A 26,193-nucleotide genomic window follows, 5' to 3' on the forward strand; every position below is an offset into this window, starting at 1 on the left:
CTGCGCGCTCGCGGGCGGGCGCCGCCGCCATGTTGAGTGTGGCGGAGTGGGAAGCGGGCGCAACGGGGAGGCGCGGAGCGGGGCGCCGCGCCTGGGCGGGGCCGGGCCCGGCACGTGACCGGGGCGGAGCGCCGCGCAGGCGCAGTGCTGGCGGCCATGGCGGCGCGGCGGCGCGCGGAGGAGATGCGCGAGCGCGTGGTGCTCGGCGAGTTCGGCGTCCGCAACGTGAGTCCGGGCGGCCCGCGCCGCCGCCGCGCCGCCGCCGCCGCCGCGCTCACGGGCGCCCCCTCCTCTGCCCCTCCAGGTGCACACCACCGACTTCCCCGGCAACTACCCCGGCTACGACGACGCCTGGGACCAGCAGCGCTTCGAGGAGGTGGGCGCGGCGCGGAGCGGCCGTTGGCGCTGTCGGTTACCGGCCGTTGGCCGTTGGCGCTGTCGGTTACCGGCCATTGGCCGTTGGCGCTGTCGGTTACCGGCCGTTGGTGCTGTCGGTTACCGGCCGTTAGCCGTTGACGCTGTCGCTTACCGGCCGTTAGCCGTTGGCGCTGTCGGTTACCGGCCGCGCGCGGCCGTTGGGGGGTGCTGGGGTGTCGGGGTGACGCGGCGCGTGTCCCCCGCAGGGCTTCCGCGTGGACGTGGTGCGCGAGGAGGAGGACGCGCTGGAGTTCGACATGGTGGGCATYGACGCGGCCATCGCCAACGCCTTCCGCCGCATCCTGCTGGCCGAGGTAGCGCCCTGGGGCCCGCCGGGGCTTGGGCGCCCCGGCCAGCCCTCCCCTGGCTCTTGCGGCCTGCTGGGTGCTGCGGCAGGGCCTGGGGAYGGGGCCCCGGCCAGAGTGCTGGGCTCTGCATGGAAGCGGGCTCTGTGCTGGGTCTGTCCTCTGTCTGTCTGACCCGTRGAACGTCAAATCTGCCCTAGACGTGAAGTAAAAACACTGTGTGTGTGTGTCAGGGGTCCAGAGAGCAAGGGCCAGAGCTGCACAAGCTCTAGCAGTTGTAGCTCTTTGAGAGYACGGTACTTGGCATCTCTGTAGTGGCTGTAGATTAGCCTGTGCTTCACTTTTCCCGCTCTCATTAATCTTTCGGGATAGAGGGAGATCTCATTCATGCTTGTACTAGGTGGGCTGATTTGACAGAAATACTAGTGAGAAGAGCCTGCGGTGCAGTTATTGATGGGAGGGAAGGAGCAGTGAAAACAAGTGTTCTGGGTGGATATTTTGTTTGTTTATGGTTGAACTGGCGTCTTTTACTGACTTGATCTGTTCTCCTTTCCTTGAGGTGCCAACGATGGCCGTAGAGAAGGTGTTTGTGTACAACAACACATCCATTGTGCAGGATGAGATTCTGGCTCATCGCTTGGGCCTTATCCCTATCCGGGCTGACCCTCGACTCTTCGAGTACAGAAACCAAGGTGAGAAACATGGGTGTCCCTTTGATCGAATAGAAATATTGAGGCTTGCCCTCAAAATAGGAATCCGGGGGTTGAGTAAACTGAGCAGAAATGTGATTCTGCAGAGACTTGTGCAATTCCCTCCTTTTCCAGGAGATGAAGAAGGGACAGAAATTGATACGCTGCAGTTTCAGCTGAAAATAAAATGCAGCCGAAACCCTCAGGCAGCCAAGGAGTCATCTGACCCCAACGAGCTGTACATCAATCACAAAGGTAAGGTCTTGCCACGTCCTAAAAACGCGTGCTCTTTTTCTCTTGGGAGACAGGAGCTGGTCTGTTCTCTGGATCCTATGAGCAGAGAGCGCCCATTCCCTTATTCTGCCCAACCACGTTTTTGCCAGCTGCAGTCCTGCGGCAAGCTGCTTTCCGAGGCTGATGCTTGTGGCTCCTCTTGGCAGTGTACAGCAAACACATGACGTGGGTGCCCCTGGGGAACCAGCCAGACCTCTTCCCTGATGCCGACTTCCGACCTGTGCACGACGACATCCTCATCGCGCAGCTGCGGCCTGGCCAGGAGATAGATGTGCTCATGCACTGCGTCAAGGGCATCGGTGAGTTGTGGCTGGGGGCCAGGGGTGCCCGCGTGCCCGGACCGGGGCACGGGTGTGTGGCGGCGGAGGTGGCTCCCTTGCTCCCTCCTTGGTCATGCTCTTTGCTCTTGTTGTGCGGGGTCTCTCCTCACCCTTGCCCTCTGCGCAGGTAAGGACCATGCCAAGTTCTCTCCTGTGGCCACGGCGAGTTACCGGCTGCTTCCTGACATCACGCTCCTGCAGCCTGTGGAGGATGAGGCAGCTGAGTTGTTGCAGAAGTGCTTCTCCCCTGGAGTCATTGAGGTCCAGAACATCAAGGGTACTTCATTCACTGCTCTAAAGTGCCTTGTTCCTTGTGAGTCTTAGCAGAGAATGATCGGAGACTAGAGCCATGCCTTGTACAGACAAAACCACATTGTGATGTTGTCTTCCTGGTTGGCAGCTGAACTTGGTTTTGTGGATGAGGGGCTGTCACGTGCAAACGTGTTTGTGGGTGAGCTGGGCTGGGTGCTGAGGTACTGCATGTCTGTCTGCAGAGCCCTGGGGCTGCCTACTGCAGCTTCCGAGCRTTGTGTGTCAGACTGGGCAGTGGGCAGCTGAGTGTGGGGTGCTTGGGTACAAGTTTTGGGTTTGTGCTGGAGCTGCACATTTATCGTGTCAGAGTTTTGTGTTGAGGATGTGCTAATTCTTTACATATGTGACTTCCCAGCCTTTGCTGGTGGGTGAGCGCTTGTTTGGGGTGTCCTTGGGTTGTGGGATGTGGGTGTTGCTCTTTGCTGCTTCTGCCCAGCTTGTTTCATCTCCTTTGCTTTAGGAAAGAAAGTGGCAAGAGTAGCAAACGCCCGGCTGGACACGTTCAGCAGGGAGGTTTTCCGTCATGAGAGTCTGAAAAACCTCGTGCGCCTGGCCAGAGTGCGGAATCATTACATCTGTAAGTGAGCCCTTCTGCTCGGAGCAGGGAGCCTTTCTGCTCTGTGCAGCATGAGCAGAGACGGGGCCTGCACTGCTCTCTGCCCTCCTTGCCCTTCCCCAGTCGTTAGCTCTGGTGTGTTTGGCGCCAGTGGGTGATGGCTGAACCTGAGCTTGGGTGCTGTTTCGGTGCGTGCCTCTTGCTGGCTGCTGCTGTAACCTCTCTGCTTGGGGGGTTTAGCCCGACAGGAGCGCCGTGTACGGGCAGGGGCAGAAGGGCTGCAGGCAGCTGCAGGCTGAGGCGCGTGGCGGTGCTGACTTGTGTCCCTGCAGTTTCAGTGGAATCCACGGGCATCCTGCCTCCCGACGTGCTGGTAAGCGAAGCCATCAAGATACTGATGGGGAAGTGCCAGCGCTTCCTGAATGAGCTGGACTCTGTGCCCATGGAGTGAGCGGGCTGCGGCCGAGAAGTACAACTCTCCACTGCTGCCTTGGACTCCATCTTCCTCTGCAGGCAAGAGCTCTGGGATCCATCTGCTTGTTAGATTCCCAGGACCATTGGACCATCTCCTTGTGTTTGTTTTGTGTTTGTAATGAGACTTATTGAGGAGAAGCCCTTAAAGGCTTTATTTTTTAATGGTTATGTGCCTCTGTACTGTTAGCAGTTATAAACCCTAATATACAGAGAAGAAAGTGCCAGCAGGCCTAGAGATGAGTGGGACAGAAACAGCAGTGTCCTCACAGGCAGCATTTGGCCCCCATACCAGGRCTGTCCTCTGCTATTGTGCTATCTTGAAGACTCAGGCTCTGCTTCCAGGTTTTTTCCAGACAGCAGGTAACTGGTGGGAAACTGGCTGCTTCCCTGGCAAGGGCAGCACAGCGGGTGCTTCCCCCATGTCTTTGCTGGCTATTGCACTACCCCGTCTCTGTGCTGCAGAACCGACCATCCTGCGGGACCTAATTTCATTCTTCTTAAGGGTGTTGGGGTCAAACAGCCAGGCTTCCCTTCCGCAGTGCCTGGCTCAGCGCTCCTGCCGCCGCAGCGCTCCCTCGGGCCCTCGCTTGCCTGGGATGAAGCCAGCCCCATGGCACAGTGCTTGGCCCATGCGTGTGAGGAGTCAGCGGGGCCGGCACTCACCTCCAGAAACTTCCTTTGGCCCAGCACTGGGGTTAGGAGTTCCTCACCTTCATCCAGGTTTTACCACTCCTAGTAATTTATAAAGTATTATTTTATAAAGTAYAGAATTTATAAAAGTAGTAATTTATAGTTGGACCAGTTTAACCAAGTGGGAAGCAGCTTCCCATGTGAGCTGGATTGCAGCTTGGRCCTCAGGAGAAGATTTTGTAGCAGGCAAGTAGCAAGTGAAAGGTGTTCAGGTCTTGGAGGTCTTCTGCTCTGGTTAGTTGTAAAGGAGGATTTTCTTGCAAGAACAAAACAAATAATCTTCTAGGGTGACCGAAAGGGTAAGCTGAGAGAATTAAGGCTGAACAGCTCAGCTACAGCACTGCTGCTAGCTCTTCCTCCTGGAAACAGCTATGGTGAAGCTTGGAGGCTACAGCAGCAGCCTAGGCAGCTTTCTAGGGCTTTCTTTGGTTATTCCAGAGTATTTCCTAGCCACCAGCACTAAATACCTGTATTTACATAGAATTTCTTGTTTGGTACATGTTGAATGGAAGTTAGGGAAGAATTGACCCTGATTGATCACTAATAGGTGTAGGAATGTCATTCAAGCTGGAGCGGTTTAGAAAGCTTCCAACCACAGAGAACAAAAATTCCTGTGAGAACACCAGGATCTTCTAAGAGGCAGCAAAACGTGGGATGACCCAAGCCCGCTGCTTGGGAAACAGTGATGCAGCAAAGCAGCATCCTGGAGGCCAAGCTCATCTCTTTGCCCTACTTCAGTCAACCTTATCCCAGTGGAAGAAAGAGAGGAGAAAGAACTCACTCCTTAACCCTGACGAGGGAGAGGGAGGCTGCCAGCTCCTACGGACGGATGCTCCTGAGGTACCACAAACCCTTTATTAATGTGTCCTTACAAGCCCCTGCATTCAGCGTTAGGCAGTGACCCTGGAACGTGCCCTTCCTGGCAGTTTCAAGGTGTGCTTTGTCTGCTGTAGCCATGTCCAAGGGTTCTTCTCTGTAAACATGTACCCTTCCAGCTTTGAGCTCACCCGCTGCAGTAGAGAAACYAGCTCTGACAGATCAATTAATACTTGTAAATATATATTTTTCCTTGTCTTCTAATTTATTTAGGTAGGGTGGGAGGGTGCATCCCCMTCCTGTCAGCATGTGACCATTCCCCGTTTACACTGATCCCTAGCAAAGGTGCCTCCCGTGTAGCAGATGGGATAAGGAATGAATGAGCCTTAGAAAGGCTGCAGCTTTTTTGGAAGCAAACTGAATAACACGCAACAACACCACGTGTATGAAACTGGAATAGCTTTACTGACATTCAGAGGTGTAACACAATCAGTTCAGAGACAGCTTCAGATTTAAACATTCCTACAAAAAAGGTTCTAAAAACCATTTAAAAAACCCCTTGTGTCTAGCATGAAGTCACAGAATGTTAAAAATGCCACAACACAATAAATACACCCAGCCTTTGCTAAAGCCAGGAGTTATGTTAGCTGAGGAGTCTAAAAAAATTGAGGCCAGGAGAAAGTGCGAGGGCTGCTGGAAGAGCAGGGTGAGGGCAGGTCCCCAGGCCGGCTCTTGCCCTCAGCCCCTCCACGCTCTTCAAGCCCAGCTTTTCTGTCCAGTCCACCCGAGCAGGGACACCACCTTTGTCCCTCTCATGATTTCTTTCTTTCCCTGTCTCGGGGAGGGCAGGACTGCCAGCTGGACAGCGTTGCAGCTCCTGTACCCCTGTGCTAGCGTTGTAGTAGATTGAGTGAATCAGTTACTGCGTGAGAATAACCAGTTCTGGGGCCTGGAGTGGTTTGTAGGTTCCCACCTCCTCCAAAACCCAGTTTCTGGCCAGCCTTCCCCCTGTGACCTGCATTAGGAAACCTGCCTGCCTCCCTCCCTGCGGCCAGGCCCTGCAGTCCTCTGACAAGTAGCAGACCGGGTGAAAACAGACGCTGCTGCCACCTCCACAGCACCAGGCCACCCTCATCCCTTCGGGGCGCAGGTGTGGCAGCTCCTGCTCCAGATTCTGTTGACCTGCACACTTAGCACACCGTGCCACCAGGCACGGAGAAAAATACTGCTGTCCTGCTCCTGGCACGGAGCAACAGCCTTCCCTCAGGCTTGGGGCACAGCAAGACCCATGAACGTATGTGAGGACAGTGCCTGCCTCCCTGCAAAGAAAAGCTGCACCTTAAGACTGCAAAGGCTGGCGGGCACCCAGCCCAGGCCCGCAGCGTCCATGGGGGAAAAGGAAGCAGCAGCAGCAAGTCCACTAGGGACGAGTACACAACGGGAGTGTCTGATGTGCTCCCTGCAGAGCGTGGTGACCTGAGCAGGACTAGGGCAGCCCCCCTTGCAGACAGGGGCTCTTCTGCCTTTTGCATGACTCCTCACCACCACGGGCTGAAGAGGGGGAGCTGGAGACACCCGGGGCCAGAGCATGGCCAGGCTTTACCTGACTGAGGCTGTGGGCTCAGCTTTCCCCCTGCGGAGAAGCAGAGATGGAGAGCGGCCAACGCTCAGAGGGGAGGAGAAGGAATCAGAAAAGCTTAATGGACTGGATRCAGTGGCACCCCAGCACCCTCCGCGTGTAGGGAGGGCAGGACCTGTAAGGGGCTTTATTCAGGTAAATGCTTGTGGAGATGACAGGTAGAACCTAATGTGCTTACTATGAGGAGAGACAAGGGGAAGAGATGGTTGCAGCATCCCTGCATCAGGGCTCAAAGAGCGTAGTGAGGCCCTCTCCATCCTCATTTTCTAGCATGTCTGTCTCCAGTGATGGCTTCACCTTTTTGAAGAGAGATGGGAGGTTCCGGATATGAACTTCCTTCCGGAACTGCTCCCCGAGGGACTTCTGCAGAGGACACACAGGCTTTAGTCACTGTCGCCTTCACAGGCCCGCTCAGCCCCACAGCTGCCCCCCTGCACCACCAGGGCATGAGCAAGCCCCGGCCCCATGCCACCACATGGCTTCTGGGCAAGCTTGGGCTTGGTCTTTCCAAGGCACTGCAGCATCTCAGTAAAGGCTGCTGCAGACTGCAGTGCACTGCTGTGCCTCAGCACCTCAGACTCCAGCCTCCCCAGAGACCTGCAGCTCTCCCACCGAGCAGCGTCCCAGCCCCTGCTACCACGAGTGGCCAAATACCCACTGCTGCTGCTGCTGGAGGYCTGCTCCGCCTGGGTTACCATCCCCAGCCCTCACTCCCTCTTGAAGAGACCCAATAAGATACTCTCAGTATTCCTGAGAATTGCTTGTGCTGCAGCAACCTCCTGTTTGGAAAGGGACCTGCTCGGTACCGTTAGACTGGCTTCCCAGGCACAGCTGGGGGCTGTCAAAGGAGCCAGGATATCACCTACCCCAATGCAGCCCGCGATGAGGCGCTTGAAGTGATCCTTCCGGCGCTTGTCTGCCACTTTCTGCAACGTTGGGTTGAGAAGTTTTGACTCAAACTGCTCCAAAGATTCCCTCTGGAGGTCTGGGATCTGCTCCATCACTACCTTGAGCTCAGCRTAGCGAGGACGCTGCAGGGAGAAGGAGGGTGAGGATGGCTCTGCCARGGGAGCTGTCCTGCCCTCCCGAGGAGCCGTCAGCTCCACTGCTCCAGCACCCCAGGCACCCTGCCCGAGAGCCCGGCTTCTCACCAAGGCCTCGTAGATCTGGAAGGCCAAGTGGACCAGAGCTGCCATGCAGCCGTCGTGCTGCCCGTGCATCTGCAGCCCCCTGAGCACGCTTGTGAAGAACCAGGACACGGCATCGGGTAGCAGGTTTCCGGCGAGCACCTGGGGARTGGGCACAGTCAGCACAGGAGGATACCGATACTCCGCTGCCTCTGTCCAGCACTTTACTCTTCCCAAAGGAGAAGGTGCTCCGGGATGAAGCAGCCTCGTCTCTCCCTGCACTCAGAGCTGCCTCTCCCCGCTGTGCAGAACTAGTCCCGCTCTCCCTCTCCCCCCGAGGCACCTGCTTGAGCAGCGGCCAGCAGAGCTGCGTGGTGGTTCTTTGGCACGACAGGGTATCCTTCCAGGAGAGGGACGTGTAGGCAGTGATTAACATGGCAGTGCAAACATCCTGAAAAGGAGTCAGTAGGTGAAACAGGCACAASAATTATTTCCCCCCTTGAGGATTCRTGTCTGAAGGGAGCCAAGAGACAGCCTGGGACTGAGGATGGAGACAGGGCCAGGGTAGAGCCGGGGGGCTGGATGCCCCATGCCTGCCTGCACGGGAGGCCACAGAGGGTGTGAAACACTGTAGCTGCACGTCACACCAAACCCCAAGCCTCGAGTGCTGTGTTGCTTCTGCAGTAACTAACAGAAGCCTTAAAAACAGGGATGCTCCTGCCAGAACGATTCTCCCACTGACTAGATCGTTGTAGCAGTGTCTGTGGTGTCTGGCTGCACCGCAGACAAGCGTGGCAAGGGGCACAGAAAAACGTTGGTATGGTTCAAGCGGGAGCCCTTACCTCCTGCTTCATCAGGCACTTGCCGAGCTCAGTGAGCTCTGCGCTGGCCGGAGGAGTCACGTCTGTGGCCATCACCTCGTCATCTGCAGGGCAGAGCAGAGGCAGCAGTGTGAGTGTGGCACCCCCAGGGCACAGGCAGAACTGAGGTGTCCCCCAGGGGACAGGACACACAGCAAGCGCCCTGGCACCTCATGCCAGAGCATCTGCCCCCCCACAGGCAGCACCCAGTGGCTGTGAGGCAGGAAGGGCACCCAACTGGCTAAGAACGGACTGTGCCCGTGCCCTGTGCCCTCAGCCCTCCCCTTCAGCAGCAGCTTGGACGCCCACATGCTGCAGGGAGCTCTGCAGCACAGCACTTGGCCCTAGGCCAGGCCTGGCTTCTAGGGGGGCCCCCCACACAAGAAACGTGGCAGGATCCAAGCTGAGGGCTTGGTGCCAAACCTCCACCCTGCGCCCACTGCCTCCAGGAGCAGGCCAGACTCTCCCTTTTTAGGGGATATGGGAAAAGTGTTGGCACGCACCAAGAGGGGAAGYGCAAAGGCAGCCATCTACTCACCGTCTCCATCTAGAGTGGCAGCCGTGTTTTGCTCAACGCCTTTCTTAGAAACACAGCAAACAGCTGCAAAAAATACTGCAGGTCAGAGGAGCGGGAAGGGGCTACCTCACTCAGCAGCCGCAGAGGTCAGCCTGCACAATCTGCTGGGCTGACAACTCCTTCAAGCTCCCCCCAGCTCTCCCTAGACCTTGTTATTTACACAGTATCTGAAGAACCCAAAAGCACAGCCTAAAAGGCAAATATTGCTCTAACAGGATGTATGAAACACCCCACTCACAGGATCCTTTCTGGTGGAACCTGCTGCRAGGTGGCTGCTTTAAACTAAACCTGGTTCTTAGCTTTAAACTAAGAACCAGGAATGTGCAAAAATCATTTCAAGCCTAGAGCTGAGGAAAGGAGTGTTTTACAGCAGCAGGGCTAAAAGGAAGGCAGAAGCGAGGCTGCCACCCTGCAGTGCCACGTGGAATTGATTTTTCCAGTCCCTCTGCTCAAAACCACACTGCAAAAACACGGTGCTGGAGTAAAGCAGCACAAAAGAGATGTGTTTGTGGTGAGGAAGTCTTTCCCTGGGATTGTCTGGAGACGCGACAAATGCTGACACCAAAACTGCCCTTTGCTCAGCTTGTCCACAAATCAGTGTCAYGTATCTGACTCCAGGCCACAGAAAGGAAGAACCCCAAAGGAAGAACCTCAAAGGAGGACTGGACTCCGATGGGGACAGTGCCAAAACCACAGAGCCTCAGAGGCCAACAAAGCAAAAGGAAGCCAATGTTGCTCTTCTGCAGGTTGTAAGCTGAGCTCTTACTAGCTTGTAGTCAAGATTATCACAGGGTTAACTATCACTCATCTGGCTTCTGAGGACTCCTCAGAATGTTAATCTCCTCCAGCTGTATATTTTACTGCAAACTGATAATTCCTGTAGCCCTCTCTGCGCCAACCTTCCCAAAGGTCCTGGCGGACCTAGCCAAGCTTACTTACTGATGAGATCCATGACTTCGCGGGTCAGCAGCCTGACCAGCTGCTCCTCGAGCATCTCCTGAGACTCCGGATTGTCGTCGGCAGCATCATCCTCACTGAGGAGAACAGGTTTTAGTGTGAGGGGAGCCACAGCCTTAACGCATCCCTTCTGCCCAAGCACAGGAGTGAGTCATCAGCAGGATAAACAGAGAGTGACACTGAGAATTAGCTAAGACCAGCCGCCCTGGCGAGGGTGGGAATGCTGAGTGCAACTGTGACCAGGAATAGGATGGGCTGAGCAAATTCCTCATCTGTCATTAGCAAGCCCAAAAGCAAAACCAGGGAGCTGCAAGCTGAGTCAAGGACCCAGAGGAGTTGGTGTTTCTCAGGGCCCTGGTGCTGCTGGGCCTGTTCCCATGCCCGGGGCAGGAGAGCCCGGGAAAGCCAGGAGCTCCAGCCTGCTCCCTGCTCTCCCCTTGCAGCACTCACCAAGGGATGGCCCTTACCTAAACAGGCTTCTCTGGTTGATCACTTGCCACTTCTGAGACAGCCTCTGTTTAAGACCAAGACAAAAGGGAAGATTCAATAACTTCCTCAGGAGCTACCCTGGATACAGTGTAAAAAAGAACCAAGCACTCCTCACTAGCAAGTAGTGACAACTGCTGATAGAAACACTTGCAAGAGTTGCTAGCACAGCTCCTAGGCCGACTTGGAGCAGGACAGAAATTGCTGCTTAGCTGTAGCGAAGAGCCAAGGAGCCGCGGTGGCTACGAGGGGAGACGGGCAAGACGACTCGTGCAGAGACGCTCGTGCTGCAGGGCCGAGCTCCTCAATCTGAACTGAGCACAGGGCGCACAGCGGGACAGCCAGAGCGCAACGTGCCCCATGAGACCCCTGGACAGCGTCAAAGCATGAGGCAGCAGCGCTGGCTCTGGAGGGGACAACGCCTCCCGACATTCCCACAGGGACAGGCATCAATCCAGCTCTTCTCTTACCACGTGCAGATACGTGAAGAGCGGTCCCAGCATGGGGCAGACAAGGGCTTCATAGTATTCCGGGGGGCAGGAGAGGACCAAGGGTTTAACAAACACACCTGCACAGAGCAGTTAAGGGAAAGATCCAACACATGTGCCTGGTCACAGCCCTGAATTAAGAGGTGTCACATCTACCCGAGACACCCCARTGCCAAACACCTGCTCTCTCCCACCCGCCTGCCCCCCAAAAGGCAATCCCCATCTCTGATGGTGCATGAGGACAGCACAAACCCTTGGCCCGTATCCCACACCCAGGGCACTGCTGTGCCTGCTCATGCTGCTAGGCAGACACCTCTGCCACRCCACGTGCATCCCTGTTTGCCTGCCTTCCCAAACATCCCTCCTTAGCCCAGCTATACTGAAACGGATGCCAGAAAGCCCGTAGCTTTAAAGCTTGACATGCCTCAAAGCTCCCCTGGGTGCCCTGAAACAGCGCCGCAAGGATACGGAGCATTGGACGCAGCCTGTAGTCAGGAATGTTGTTGAGGTTGACGAAAGCCGAGCTGAGGAGCTGCGTGGCGAGACCCTCCACGGTATAGAAATCCTGCTGCATGGAGGGGCCTGCGTTCCCCAGGATGTGGAAACTGCAATGCAAAGGCAAGTTACGTGCAGCTCTGCTGGACAGCAGGGACACAGCTCGGCCCCAGCAAGGGCTGCAGGTGCCACCATTTCGAGATTAGATGGTTGCCACGTTCTTAKGCAAACGTTAAAGAGAAATTTCAGCACAGGATCTCTCTTTTGGGACATGTGCAGGAAAATAACACTTTAAACATACACATTTAAGTGTACGTTTTAAGATAAACAGTATCCTAACAGATAAACTGTATCCTAACACAGGATTAAAAGCAAAGAAAGAAACCAGGTGAGGATACAGAAGGAGCATTCCAGCCCTGCTAGACACTGTTGAAGGGGGACATGCAGATCCACACTTTGAGGTGCTTCTTCAGCAACCGTGGTCCATGTGTGTGTGAGAGGTAGGTTGTGACTGTTAAGTGCAGCTCACCACTGCCCCTAGCACTTCACAGATTATGGAATGCGGCACACTTGAAAAGTCAAAGTCTAAAACAGGGCTGCACCCAGCAATGTCTTTCTGCACCAGCTGTGCAAAGTGAGACGTACATGGAGGCCGTGCTGCTCTTACCAGTTGTCGTAGAGGGTACAGAAGAAGCCCTGCATCCTTTCCAAGACCGTTTTGTAAACGGGAGCATCATAAAGCTCCAGCAGAGGCTGCGGGAGACCTGTGGGAGAGACCAAAGCCGGCATGGTTAGTTGGAAGAGAGTGCATAGGCCCGGGCGCAGGCAGCAGTGGGGTGACGGCGACGGGGCGCTGAGGCCCTGGGCCCTTAGTCCCAGCCCTGCATGTCCAGGCCAGGCCCAGCCCCACACGTCTGTGCTCCCCGCTGTGGGGAAGCGCCTCAGGGCTGCCCCGCTGCTGGCCAGGCTCTAGCAGAGACCAGGAGCTCGCGGCCTTACGTGCAGTAGCTCACGGAAAGACAGAGCCGCCAGGCCACAGAGCTGGTAAAGGAAGTTACGCTGCTTATTTTACTGATGAGGAACAGAGATAAAGCAACTTCAGCATCCTTGGCTCTCTGCAGAGTCCAAAATGAAACCCGGACTTCCACAGTCATGGCCCAGACTTGGGCCATAACGATGCCTGCACTCGCTGGAAGGCCACCTGGGCTCACAAACTCAAGYTTCTTTTTAAGAAGGCTCCAAAGGCCTCATCTTAGTACCACGCCTAGAGAGAGACAAGCAGGGCCGGAGCGCAGGTCTCCGTGCCCTCTAGGACAGGTCTCTGCAGGAGCGCTCCGGGATCCCACACACCCCTCCTGAAAAGCAGTTCCTTACCTAGTATGGCATTCTTCTCCACTTCCAGCATGTCTAAGGCCTTTGCAAACGTTTCTCCCATCTTAGCCACCATCTGTGGTGTGTAAAGATCGTTGTGAGTCCTGTAACAGAAGAGCACTTGGTTTATACTGCTGTGGGTCAGCCCCTTTTGCCCTTGACAGTGGGATCCTTTCCTTCAGCTTGTGAACAGCTCCTCTGTGGCAGACGATGAGGAAGGTGAGACCAAGCACGTGTGCATGGGATCCCCCTTCCCCGCCTGCGGAGATACTGGGGAAGCTCATCCGACAGAGACGTGGAGTGACTCCACCTCATGTCCTGAGGCTCCTGGCTGCCCCTTCCACTTCCTCCAGTCCCCCCGCCCGCTGCGAGTGCTGGCAATAAACTCCCAGCAATTCTGCACGGATGCTGGCGACAGCATGTTAGCTTGGCCACAGGGATCCGAGGCCGTCTTTAAAGAACTGACAGACACAGCTTGTGGAAGCTCAAAAGATCTTCTGCACCTAAGGCCCCTAGAGAGGCAGAGGCTTTTCCAGCTCCAAAATACACACACTGCCCCCAGGGACGGGTCACAGCCCCCAGAATGGCAGGCGGCACTGGAGGGACTCTAGGGAGAACGTTAGTCCAACGGAGGTCACTTGTGGCAGACACGCGTGCCCCCTGGAAAACGCATCCAACCGGGAACAGCTCCACGCRATGTAATGAGGAGGCAGCCGTGGTCAGCCCTCCTTGGGGAGCACCGATTCAGCCTCGGGTGGCTGGTTCTTGCCATCCGGGCCCAAACGGGTCCCCTCCTAGCCAGGGTACTGACTCTCATGGCTGGACTCGGCCGGGGGAGGCTCTCTCACCTACCTCTCTCCTTTGAGACCTCAGACCTCCACTGTGGGTGTCGCAGCTGCACACAGCACAAATCCTGCAGCCTCCTCCAAAACTGCAGTGCCACTGTACCTGCTGCTAGAGGTGATCAAGGGCAACTCAGTATCTGCCCCTAGAGCAGTGGTTCCCAAAGCGGAAGGGGGAATGCGTGGGAAGGGCTGCGGGGAGGGAGCGTGGACAGACCTCAGCGCCTTGTCCAGAGTCTCAGCTTTCACTTCATGATTCGGGGATTTTTATTTTGTTTTTTTGTTTTTTGGAAGGTCTCTGTTCACAGTGCTGGTACCCCAATGCAGTGACATCTGCCTGGGTTTGCAGAGAGCCAAAGATAGCTCCGAAAGGGCAACTATCCCATTTCTCTYTGCAAGTGTTAAATACTTCCCTGCTCACAGCATGTGAGGAAGGCAAGTACGTTAAGATCTGTTTAAAAGAGCTGCACAAATGACTTCTTAACCACATACACTTCATACACTCACTCTGGGCTGGATTTAACACCATGCAACAGGCCTCAAAGGGACAGAAGCTTTGTTTAATTTCTCAGCAAGAGTCAGGGAGAAGCCCAGGTTCCAAAAGTTTGGATAAGGCTCTTCCACTGACGCCGCAAACTCTGTGTTTCTGCTTGATGCTCTCCTGCAGCCTTGCTCCAGAAATCCTTTCCTCYTTCACATCTCCCACCTGCTCCCTGCCAAAGCTGCCTTCGCCTTATGCTGGGTAGAAAGTCATTGGGACAGACCCAAGGACTGCAGAATTGAGGGGCAAACCTTGACACCTGACTGCTCTGACCCCAGCAGGAGGGCTCACASAGTCACGTCCTGACGCTGCTCTCATGGTCCTTGCCTCACTCAGAGCCCTTGAAGCATTTGCTCCAGTCTGACAGTTGGGAGAGCAGGCATTTGCTCACAGGCCAGGCTCCCTCATCTCAAACTACAGGAAGGTCCCAGTGGTGACAGAGAACATGGCTAAGAAGTTGCTCCCYATGGGAGTCGAAAATCCCAAATCCCCTGTGCGTGATGAAGTTGCAGCCCCTAGGCAAGGTCCAGCTGAGACTCCCAGCAGCGAGCAGCACTCCTGGGCATCCCTTACACAGGAGAACACATGGAAAAACAAAATTCAAGAGACATTTATAATTCAGGTAAGACAAGAAAGGGTATGACAGGGTGTGGGGAATGCATTCTCAGAGATGGTCACAGCTCTGCTGGAAAGGTGTCTTTGCTGTCTAGAGACACGGGCCTCACGGCGGTCCAGAGCCCACGCTCGAAGAAACCATCGCTCACAGCTGGAGCCCTCTGTGCTGTCTGAAGCCCCCGGRGCCCCCACGTGCACACAGCCATCCTGCCACCAGTATTAATGCCACACGCCTGGCACCATCTCCCTGAGAGGCTCCAAAGCAGCCTGTCTTCGTGCAAAGCATCCGCTGAGCCTGACGAGCCAGTCCCTTTGCAGTGCAACACGGGCACATCCAGCACCACAGAGATGTGTTGCACAAACCAGTTTGTGCGGCCGCTATCTCCAGAGAAGGGCAGAAACTGTTTGGGTGGCTGGAGACGGATGCAATTCAGGAAAGAAAAAAYTTCAAGCCAACTTGAGGTAGAAGCTAGAAACCAGCTAAAGAGGAGTACCACAAAGGTCAGGAAAAGCATCGCTGAGAAAGCTGCAAGCAATGAACAAAGCGGCCCCGTGTCCACTCAGCAAGTTTGGCTACCGGAGACACAAACATGGACACCAAAAGAGAGGCTGGCAGGGAAAGCACCTCTGTCTCTCCGTCCTGTTTCCCTCCCTGCTCTGATTCCCTCTCGTTGCTGTTGCTGTGGGGCACAAGCAAACCCCTACCCTAGCTCAGAGCCGAGCCTTGSCGCTGCCTCTGGTCACCCACTGGGGTCCGGCCTGGGGCCTGGGGCTGTCCGGGCAGCTCCTGCTCACAGACCTGCTCCCACTGCGACTACCGGGAGTGGGAGTCCCCACTGGAGACCTCCCCTCCCGGTTCCGAAAAGCGCCCTGGGGCGGGCAGGCCTTCCTGTGGAATGCCCAGCTCCAAAATCCCGCCCAGCTCCGTGCTGCCCTCTCTGAGGGGCTTCTGCCAACAGTCCAGGTCAAAAGGGGGGCCTCGGAAGCTGTGCACGGAAAATGTCCTATGGAGCCTCAGGTGTGAGCTTTGCTGTCCAGGTACGAGCTCCAGCTTCTCCAGGCAGACATGACCATCGCGAAGCTTTCAGGCTGAACCACCTGGAGCCTGCAGGTGTCACAGAAACCTCTGCAATCGGCAGCAGCCCAGAAAAGTATCAAGGGGAGGGAGGATCTATTGCTCTCAATCCATCAGCTGTTTTGTTCTTCTTGGAGCATCCAGCCTTATGCATCTCCTTTGGGAAAGCCTGGATACATATGAGGGAAGCGTAGGCTGCTCTTGTATGTTACCAATCGCTCAGAAATGTCCCAAAGTGGAGATTTTGGTCTGCAGCAGAGCAACTTGAACCACGCAGGTGCATTAGCTCGTAGCACTGCACGGGAGCCTCTTCTTTGAGCTGATGGAGAAGCCCTGGCCACAGCTGACAGCCCGGGCACGTTCCTGGAGGTGAGGCAACGGCAGGCGCAGCATTTCTGCTGCTTTACAAGCACTGCAGTGGGAGTTCAGCAGAGGAAGGGCTAATTCAGTTTCCTCAGCCTCTCATGACAAGGATCCAGTCTATTGCGACCTSTTCAAACCTTGGCTCTCCCTGCTCCACAAAGCCTGACAGCACAGCTCATCCCTTGGGTCTCTGGCCGTCAGGATAAAAGGCAAAACCACTCTGAAGCAGAGCTGCTCCACGCTACAGCCAGAAACGAGCGGCTGCACCCGGCTCACAGGCCAAGGCAGCCGCCCCTCTGCAGCACAGGGCTCTGCCACGGGAAACGCCACCTCCCCGGTGGGCCAGACCACGCGCGCTCAAGCGCCGGCCCAGCACGTGCTGCTCACTAGACGCTGCAGCCCTGACGCAGCCCCGAGCTCCCCAGCACCCACAGAGCACACCCGGCGAGGCCGCGCTTGCGGCCGCAGAGCGCCCTGCTCACGGGCCTGGGAAGCGACAAACCTGCGTGCATCTGACAGCGCTCCGTCCCCGCGGGCCCCTGCCAAGCACAGATGGATCCCCCAGTGTCCACATGCACAACACACAGCAGTACCTCACCAACAGGCCCATTTTCTGGCAAAACCCCAGTGCCAGCCGTTACATTGAGCTAGATCCCTCATTTATAAATATGTGGGAAACATTTTTGCCTTTTCCACTCGCTCCCACCCCTTCCTCTGGCTGCCTTAGAGGGGCACAAGCCCAGGGACACACACGGAGGCAGTGCCGGGCGGCGCCTTGGGACGCTGGCCTTGGCACTCAGCAAAGCCAGTTTAGCTGAACCCTGGTGAGAGAACAAGGCAAGCGGGGTGCAATGGGAGCTGGGACTGCCCTGGGGGGGACCGCAGAGGTGGCCTGGTAGGGGCTGAGCACAGAGCAGAGATGTTAGTTGAGGAAACATTAAACGGGTGGCAGATTTACAGCAGTGGGGGCAGCGGAGGCGACCCCAGGGCCCCATTGGCTTCAATGGGCTCGTGTCGGCCAGGCCAAGGATGGCTCCAGCTGCCCAGTCCCGTTCCCGACTGGGAACATCCGGTAACAGGATATGGGCACCTGCGCCAGCCTGTGTTCCCACTGGCTTCACCGGGAGAACATGCTGGGAGCACTGCCACGTTTATCACTGCGTGGCTTTCAGCGGCTCTTAAATCAGCGCACAGGATTTCAAGTCAACCAGACCCACCTTATGAGGGCAAGGAGGTTGTCAAGAAGCTTGAGGACCTGCTCCGTGCACGGGTTGCGGTAGATGGGGCTGCCGCTGGGCATGTAGCCGACCAGGAAGCCTCCGGCTTTCGCCTCTTCGGCGGCGGCGGGCCAGCGGGCGCGCTTCACCACCCCCAGGATGGTGTACACGCAGAAGCTGATCTGCAACACGCAAGAGACACCTCACCTGCGGCTTCAGCACAGCGGCGCCCGCGCGAACGCGCGCCACAGAGACCTGGCAGCCGCCTGGCGCAAAGCGGGCACGGAACCTAACAGGGGCACAGGGACACACTCTGGGGGGTTTGTTGCCAAGAATACGATGCAGTCTGTTAGGACACAGCCCACCATTTTTAGGGAGTCTCGGCCATGGCAGGACAGCCTAAGAACACATTATTAGACAGAGCATCAATGTGTAAGCCTCAGGAGTGTGCAAACAACTCAATTAGAGGGCAGGGTTGCCCTCTAAAAGGAAGTGCCAGTGTCATCACTCCCTCATCTCCTTGTGCTGGGAGGAATATGAACATCTGTCACCTCACAGCAGTCAAACTGCACTGGCCTCAGAGCAGAGCTCTGTTGAATTATTTCAGYGTCTTCCACAGACCTGAAGACTGCAACCCAGTTACAGCCAGTCCCTGAAGTAAAGGCACATCAGCAACAGCTCACACAGCAGCAATCTCCTAGGATGCATTTTAATTCTATTCAATGCTGCAGTCTCAGCAAAACGTTTTCCATGCTGCCTGGCTCAGGAAGCACAGCTCACATCACCTATTCCCAAAATTCAGGTTAACCACTTCATTCCCACAATCCTACCTCTGCCACCCCAACAGAGGGGAGCAGAGCCCTTCGCCCTGCTGCATCACCTGCCCTGGCACGGCCTGCGTGCTCACAGAAGCTCAGGGGCTGACCTGTCATTCTGCAGTGGGAAAAACTGATCTGCATCCTTAAAAAGTGGATCATCTGGAAAGATCTTGTGCGTGTAGCCACCACACGAGCGAAGGCTCTAAGGGGATGAGTTATCTCACTCTAAGTATTAAACCTCTCTCAGTAATGATACTCACTCTAGAACGGTTCAGGCCACTAGCATCTTCCAAGGTTGGATCAGAAATTTTGTTATCTGCACCCACGTAGGAGATAAAGGCTTCAGGATCCGAGAGGACTCTGGTGAGAGAAAAAAGACAGTGCTTGGGATTACTGTTTGCATCCAGGAGCTTTGAGCAGAGCCTTGCACTGACAATAGGCTTCTTAACAGAACAGTCACTGGTCAGCACTCCCCATTGGCCATAAAAATCTGAGGAAAAGCAGCAGAGATCTGGGACTCTCCTAACACCTCCGTGTCTCTCAGGCTGTGAGAACCCAAAGTCTCAGAATCCCTTGTACAGGYGATACTCCTAAGAACACTCTTGTGGGTGCCCAGCTGCCCAGGGCTGCTGCCTGGAGCTCTGGGCCATCTCCACCTGCTTTTAGGAAGGACAGCTCAGCTCCCTGGAAACGTGCAGAGGTGTCTTTCTTCTCCCATTTTCGGCAAACGCTTTGAACATGCTGGGAAGTGCCCCTCTACCACCTCCACTAATTCTTAGGGAGCAATTCTCAACATGCCGCTCTCAGACTCAGTAGGCAACTTCTCAAGCACAGGAGAGCTGTTAACACAAGCAAGCAGCAAGTGCCCAGCACCCAGGTCACCAGACACCCTACCCTACCCCTCAGTACTCCCCATGGAGGCAGGTGCCACCTCTGCAACACGTCCATCCCACGCCTCCACAGTGCCCCATACCTCTGCATCTCTGCGGAGAGCCATAAGTTGGCAACAGGGGCCATGAGCTCCTCCAGGAAAGCTTTCTGCCGCTCGTAGTCCTTGAACTGGTTGCTGATGAGGACCAGGGCCTCCATAAGGGCACATTTCTCCATCTGGGTCAGAAGCAGCTCATTGGAGAGCAGCTGCTTCACGTGGTTGTACAACATATCAAAGTTTGGCTGGAAAAAACAACCCAAGCAAGGCAGTGTCATGTATTTGGTGTGGATGGGGGTCTCTGCAGGAGGCCGGGGTACCCTTCTCTAGGCAGTCATATCTGTCACAGCAGGGTCACCTCTCAAAATAGCTCTGGTCCTTTCATTTACTGTCCCAAAGTATCTTGCCCCCATGTCTCTGAAGTGCCAGACTTGGGGGTCTTCCCCCTCTCCACTCACAGCTGGCCCAATAAGCGCTCCCGTGGTTACCACCACGTCCACAGCAGTGGCCAAGTTTCTTCCCTACCCACTCCAGTCACAACCCTGTTTTCCCAGAACTCYGTACAAGCCTCAGGAATCACTTCCTTCAGCAAAGTCATCTGAAGATACTTTGGGGCAGCTGTGGGCCCTCAGCTCTTCCAGGGAGAATGGCTGCCTGGGAGGAAGGATGGGGGRTTCAGGGAGCAGGAGAATGGGACACAGAGAAAGCCACTAGTTCTTGGCAGTTGCTGCAAAAATGSAGACTGGAATCCCTAAATGACCTTAATCAGCATTCTCAAAACATCTTCTATTTTATTACGATCTGCAGATTAACCTGTAGCCACAAATTGAGAGCCTCACAAAATTTCTTTGTTTAAACTAGCAATGTGCTTCCCTACCTCTGGGGCTATACAAACAGAAACACAAAAAAGAAAAAGGACTTCAGAGCTATTTGGTGCAGCAAAAATCAAACAAAACATTACCTGGTGGATTTTAAAAGTAAACAGTTTATGTCTGTATTTTCTAACTTCCTCAAGCTAATCCAGAGACAAATATTCTCTTTCTTCTCCTTTATTCTTTTAAAGAAGAGAAGAAAGTCTGCAGATCAGTGATCGCTAACATCTTCAGCTAAGGAATCAGCTGCTACAAATGACAAAACCAAAACTCAGCAAATGTACCCCTAAAACTGTCCCAGCCTCTCTCCTCCCTCTCTCCTTTGGATCTAACTYATTTCAAATCCCCAGGAGGGAAACAACTCAAACATGGGGGGTTGCCAGTGAGGGAAATAAATCACTTTGTTGCCATTTATGCAGCAAAAGTATTTCCGTGAAATGAAATAGGGCCACAGCCAAGAAATCAGCAATCTCACAAATACAGCTGGAACTGAAGCGAGGCTCCTGAGGAGGGAGCTGGATTCACCTACCAGGACGAGCTGGGGGTAATCCCGGCACATCTTGATGATGGAGGAGCACGCGTGTCTCCTCACGTTCTTCACTGCTCGGGTTCGAGGAGCCTGGACAGACATAGCAAACTTCAATGCAACAAAACAAAAGGTTCAGACAAATGCAGAGGATCTTCCAGACACAAATCCAGCACATGCAGGTTTTTTTGGCACCGCYGAGTGCAGATCAGAGAAACAGCTCCAACGCCTCCCTCTGCCCCCTGGCAATGCCACAGCAGGGGCCAGGTCCCTGGCAGCGCAGCCAGCCCACGAGGCCCACGGGCAGGCGAGCTGGGCTCCAGCAGCCCGGGGGCCGGCCACCTAGGCACTTATCCAGCCACCCATCCAGCCTCTTACCAACTACAGCAAGACTCTGGGCATCCCCACAGCAGCTGGCAATGTCACAGCTGCCCTTTACCACCAGGAAAACCAAGCACAGAGCAGTAGGAGCAGCTACCAACGAATGCACCTCTCAGGAGGACCAGCACAGGGCTGGCTGCCAAGCACATGGGCCTTACACACGTGCCTGCTGCTTTCCAAGCTTGACAGCCAAGCACATGAGGCCGTGCCCACAGACAASAGAGCAACTGTCTTTAGACCTGCCCTTCCCAGGAGCAGGACTAAAGATGAGAAGCTTGCTACAGTGGAGTCTTCAGACTATGAGCTTTAAAACAGAATATAATTGGATCCAACCCTTACAGCATATTAAGAGAATAATTCAGACCTACCTTACTTTCTTCTATAACTTCAAAGGTAACTGAAGCAAACAGCTGGGAGAAAAGGGAGGAAAAATCCAAAACCACATGTCACTTGTTAACATCTAGCACTTGCTTTTATTTTGCYGTGTTCAAGAAACAGGAGCAATTTCTTTAAATTGGTGAAAAAACCTTGACTAAGTTGAAAGAGGAATCATCAACACAAAGAGGCCGTGAAATAAAATGGGGTATTTACTGGCCATAGCTTAGCATTATGATTTAGGACTGGGAACCATAATGTTTATGTTGACTGAATCTCGTTCAAGGAGAAGCAGTATCTCAATTTTCCTGTTTCTAGGGCAAGGAGCAGCCTTTGCTTCATAGGAAGCTCAAGAGCATGTGTGGTACAAGGGCCTTCCTCCACTCAAAGCCCCCCTGAGTTTAGCAGRGCGTGCAGGTGCCTGCCTACCTTGGAAAGGACTTGCTGCAGGTATTCCGGGCGGTAAGTGACGAACGGGAAGAGGGCAGAGATGTTGGTGAGCACGCAGGAGAGGATGAGGGGATCCTTGGTTTCATAACTGAGGACTTGCTGCAGCAGGTCTATGCCATCATTCACTGGGATTGCCTGCAGGACACCGGGGAAACAACAGGGAGGAGGAAAGGGAAAAGCAGGCAAGGCTCAGCACGTCAGCCTGCCCCACACACATGCTAGGGCTCCCAGAGCYGGGGCAAGGAGCTGCCGCTGTGATAACAGACCCTCTCAGTTGCAGGCAGTTTTTCTTAAAGCAGAAGGAAAAGCAGGGGAGACCTCAGTTTACCTACATGCTGTATGCACTTGCTAGAGAAAAAAGAGAGCAGCATTGTCGTGATTAAAAGATGCCAGTGTGAAGTCCCTACTACTGTTTRCATCTTTAGGAAGGACAATTTTCCTCTCTCATTTTGCATCCTGATTCTCCTTTTCACTCCAAAAGATTTCACAATCAGCTAAATCAACCCTTAAAATATTTATTTTACATTAATCAGAACTAAAGTGCATTAGCAGCTTTATCCAGTAAACACCAGCTTACAGGAGGTTCAGAAAAAAAAATGCCTACTGTTSAACAAGCAGAAGAGAGAAAATGCATCTCATCTTCTGACCTCCTGCTCCTKCAGCATGAGTTTCTCTCATTCAATTAGGAAGACAAAAAAGAAAAATGAAATTGAGGTACAATTATAAAAATAAAACTCAGGAAATTTCACCTCGGCTGCCCTCTTCTCCTCTAGCAGGGCCCTATGTACAAGTGCCCCCTCTGTGCCCTCCTGTCACTTTTTGGGGAGCAGCAGCTAGAATCAGGACGTATCTGACAGGAAGCCACCATGAGGCTGGTCTCATCCGCAGCGTCGCTGCTCCTCACGAGAGTCACTCACCCAACAAGCCAGGGTTTTGCATGGAGCTAAGTGCTTACTACAAGATTTTCAAAGACGACACAGCTGAAAACCACCCACGCCAGCTCAGAACAAGCCAGGGAAGCAGGCGAGAGCATTTGGTGCACGTACGTCTTTATCCAGGGTTCGAAACATCTGGCTGATGACGCTCTCCGAGAAGAAGGTCATGGCATCCCACTGAACAAAGGAGGGAGAGAAGATGGAGCAGAGCCCTTCGCCCGACTTGGCTGCAAGGAAGAGAACACGGGAGCTCTCACCGTGCTGCTCCCACCGGCAGCAGCCCCGTCGGCTCCCGTAACGCGACGCTTCAGCGCTCGAGGATTCTGCCAYGCTTTCTCCCTGCGGGTGCCTGGCAGGGATGCACTGGAAGCAGGCAAGGCACTCCAGTGTGATTTGTCTTCTGAAGTGAAGGGTCCTGAGCCACAAGGCTCATCCTCAGGAGGCTGCAGCACCACCAAACCAYAGAGGCAAAAGGAAAAGGAGAGGCCACAAGCCCAGGCTCAGCACTGCAGGCAGGACAGCACAGCACTCACTGAGGCTTCCTGGGGAACTAAGTGGCCTTCAGGGGAGGAAAGCAAGGTGACTGATGGAAAGGTTTGCCAGTCAGGCTGAACTCCCCTTGAGAAGAAATAATCAATCGGCTTCAGTCATGTTAAGGTCGRAATTATAGTAATGCATCTGCTCTGCAAAGAGATTCTGGAGAGAGGAAGAGGTTCCCYGCTAGCTGAGGCTCTACAGCAGCTTCCACTCCACAGCAGTGGAAGGAGGCTACAAAGGGTTACAAGGGGTTAATTCTGGGGCTTTAGGATTTTTCTTTTCCTTCTCTCTTTTTTTTTTTTTTGTTTTAAATTTGCAAAGATCTTGAAACCTAATAAAGATTCCTGCTTCCCTATCAAAGAGTGTGATCTGGGAAAAAGGCAATGAAGATTTTACTTGGCTTAAAAAGAACGCTAAATTCCATGTGYGTGTGCATATATATAAATGTGTGTGCATGCAAATATGTATATTATGCAAATATACATATACAKAYATATATATATWTWTWTTTTTTYCCTCTCTCTGCTCAGGTGACTTACAGTTCATGGCTCCGGCATCGAAGGGAAGCGCGAGCTGGTACTTGAGCCACTCGCCTGCCATCTGGAAGCCGGTGCGGGGGTCCAGGCGACAGGCCATCCGCATCACCTCCCCTTGCTGCGCTCGGAAAGCTGCAGGGGGAACGGGACACAGGCTGACGCCGCAAACGCTCCCTCCCCAGAACTCACCGCGCTGCTTTCCAGGCCTGGGAATGCTCTGGATTGTTGCTCTGGCAATAGGTGTGTTGTAAGCCCAGACATACGTAAATGGGGTGGACATTTTTTTTTGAAGAGATATAAATGGATTTTAAAATGATGAATTAACATAAACACAATTAAAGTGTAATCACAATTATGAAAAAAACTATCCTTAACACAGATTTGCTGTAATTGAGCATCTATTTTTCATTTTTAAATTCTTCAATATGTACATATTTGCTGCTTACAAAGCACCATGAAATGCTGAGATACTTAATCAACATCAGAAAACCCTCACTGCTTTTCACTAAACAGCTCCTCCCCAGATTATTTAACTTAATACAGATCACTGGCAGGTTCTAGAATGAAAAGCTAAAGGTACCTTGGGGAAAAACAACCACCAACCAACCACCTAACCACCAACCAGCAATCAAAACCAGTAAGTCTTGTTTTCATTCTCAAAGCTATGAACGAAAGTAAAGGACAAGAACAGGAATTTAGTTGCTTCCAAATCTTCCAGCACAAGACCACACAAAAGAATCAGCTCTACTGGCTACAAGCAAAACTTATATTGCTTAAAAAAGATGCTTATCAAATAAATTCATTTTGTATTTCCAAACAGTTTTATCTTTTTATGTACGTAACACCTTCAACATCATTTAGCTCCCAAAACCCAATTCTGGCTTTGTGCATTTAACTGCCTTTTGAGTTCCACTCAAGTAGATTTAATATCATAAATAAAACCTAACTAACTTAATAATACAAAATGCTACACTCATTTTCAAACATAAATTTTACATTTATGTTTAAATATTTACATAAATGTAAATATTAAGCTTTTAAAGTAGTTTATTATACTCTGAGGGTGACAGAGCCCTGGCACAGGCTGCCCAGAGAGGCTGTGGAGTCTCCTTCTCTGGAGATCTTCCMAACCCACCTGGATGTCACCCTGTGCCCCGTGCTCTGGGTGTCCCTGCTGGAGCAGGGGGGTTCTAGAGGTCCCTTCCAACCTCAATCATTCTGTGATTCTATGTGATTATAGCTCAATATATAATTCAATGAAGTGTACAGTGTATTTGCTCAGCTACCAAGTAAACACCAGACTACAGCCGCCAATGAGAACCTATCTCATTTTCCAGAAGTAAAACACAAAAAATAACATTAGAAAAGGGCACCCTGTCTGCTGATTTAAGATAATGATTAAGGTCAGCTATTTTCAGTTGATCAACACCAACTATTGGAAGTAGCAGAAGCTACTCAGCAGGATGAAAACATTTACATTTCAGCAGTGACACTTTACAACTYGTGTAAGCTGCCTTCTTCCTAGTCATACAACAGACCTCCTCTAGCCTCGTCTAGGGAGGCTACTGCCTCCAGGCAGCCAAGAAACCATTTTTTTTGATACTAGTAGTGAGGGCTCCTTGCCCATCCACCTGGACGGMAAAGTGATACCAAAGAAGAACCTGAGCTGACTCAGGAAATATCTCAAAATCCCCCAAACTCCAAGACCCAGGCTGTAAGAGTCAAAATAGGACTGGCAGCTGCCAAGTCAACCTGGTAGGCTCCAAACTCAGCAACTGAAAAGAAGAGAAAACACAGAGAAAACAGCATCCACACRGGGGCAAGGGCAACTTACAGTTGAAGAAGGCATTGAAGTCCTCATCGCTGTCAAAATCGAAGCGAGAGTACTCACAGCTGGGGCTATCCGACTTGGAGGGAAAGCCCACCTGGAGACAGACAGGAGAAGGTCAAGAGGAAGAGAAGCAGCCAGCACAGCTAACTCCAGCTTCCAGGAGACCAAGACTAAAGGCAGCAAAACACTGAGATCAGCGCTGTTGCTCTRCAGCCTGCAGACTGTGTCTCTGGCAGCCACAGAACTACAATTTCAGTTTCCCCCCCATGCTTTGCAGGCCGTGCCCAAGAGCAGGCCGTGCTCTCGACACTGCCGTGGCCACGGTTCCCACCTACCTTCACTAAGTTGGTCATGGAGGCACGAAGATACTTGGGAATCGTCGCCAGCAACAAGGGGTCCCGAGAGAGAACGTCGTGCCGAAAGAGGGCTCCCCAGGTGATCTGCGTGGAGGAGCGCAGGAACTGCGGGGCAGAGGGAG

General features: G+C 53.6%; 2 protein-coding genes across 2 annotated transcripts in view; one reads left to right on the plus strand and one right to left on the minus strand.

Moving 5' to 3' along the window:
* Positions 1-155: 155 nt before the first annotated feature.
* POLR1C (RNA polymerase I and III subunit C) lies at positions 156-3,828 on the plus strand. The gene is made up of 9 exons (XM_026051221.1): positions 156-225; positions 305-376; positions 624-731; positions 1,282-1,414; positions 1,547-1,666; positions 1,852-2,004; positions 2,153-2,302; positions 2,798-2,914; positions 3,226-3,828. Exons 1-9 carry the CDS (start codon positions 157-159, stop codon positions 3,342-3,344), a joined length of 1,041 nt encoding a protein of 346 aa, XP_025907006.1. The 5' UTR covers position 156; the 3' UTR covers positions 3,345-3,828.
* A 1,494-nt stretch (positions 3,829-5,322) lies between these two features.
* XPO5 (exportin 5) overlaps positions 5,323-26,193 on the minus strand; it is a 28,971-nt gene continuing 8,100 nt past the window's right edge. The window contains exons 11-32 of the mRNA XM_026051223.1: positions 26,051-26,176; positions 25,719-25,809; positions 23,888-24,016; positions 22,923-23,038; positions 21,856-22,011; positions 21,420-21,461; positions 20,674-20,781; positions 19,318-19,517; positions 18,605-18,704; positions 17,527-17,708; positions 12,877-12,977; positions 12,170-12,266; positions 11,476-11,612; positions 10,990-11,087; positions 10,501-10,547; positions 10,016-10,110; positions 9,038-9,100; positions 8,482-8,564; positions 7,983-8,090; positions 7,664-7,801; positions 7,379-7,543; positions 5,323-6,875 (exon numbers count right to left, since the gene is read on the minus strand). Coding sequence (XP_025907008.1) covers positions 6,735-6,875; positions 7,379-7,543; positions 7,664-7,801; positions 7,983-8,090; positions 8,482-8,564; positions 9,038-9,100; positions 10,016-10,110; positions 10,501-10,547; positions 10,990-11,087; positions 11,476-11,612; positions 12,170-12,266; positions 12,877-12,977; positions 17,527-17,708; positions 18,605-18,704; positions 19,318-19,517; positions 20,674-20,781; positions 21,420-21,461; positions 21,856-22,011; positions 22,923-23,038; positions 23,888-24,016; positions 25,719-25,809; positions 26,051-26,176 — 2,523 coding nt within the window. The 3' untranslated portion in view covers positions 5,323-6,734. The remainder of the gene's footprint in view (positions 6,876-7,378; positions 7,544-7,663; positions 7,802-7,982; positions 8,091-8,481; positions 8,565-9,037; positions 9,101-10,015; positions 10,111-10,500; positions 10,548-10,989; positions 11,088-11,475; positions 11,613-12,169; positions 12,267-12,876; positions 12,978-17,526; positions 17,709-18,604; positions 18,705-19,317; positions 19,518-20,673; positions 20,782-21,419; positions 21,462-21,855; positions 22,012-22,922; positions 23,039-23,887; positions 24,017-25,718; positions 25,810-26,050; positions 26,177-26,193) is intronic.

Source organism: Nothoprocta perdicaria, unplaced genomic scaffold (assembly GCF_003342845.1).
Source record: "Nothoprocta perdicaria isolate Ctin4 unplaced genomic scaffold, notPer1 scaffold_73, whole genome shotgun sequence".
Lineage (NCBI taxonomy): Eukaryota > Metazoa > Chordata > Aves > Tinamiformes > Tinamidae > Nothoprocta > Nothoprocta perdicaria.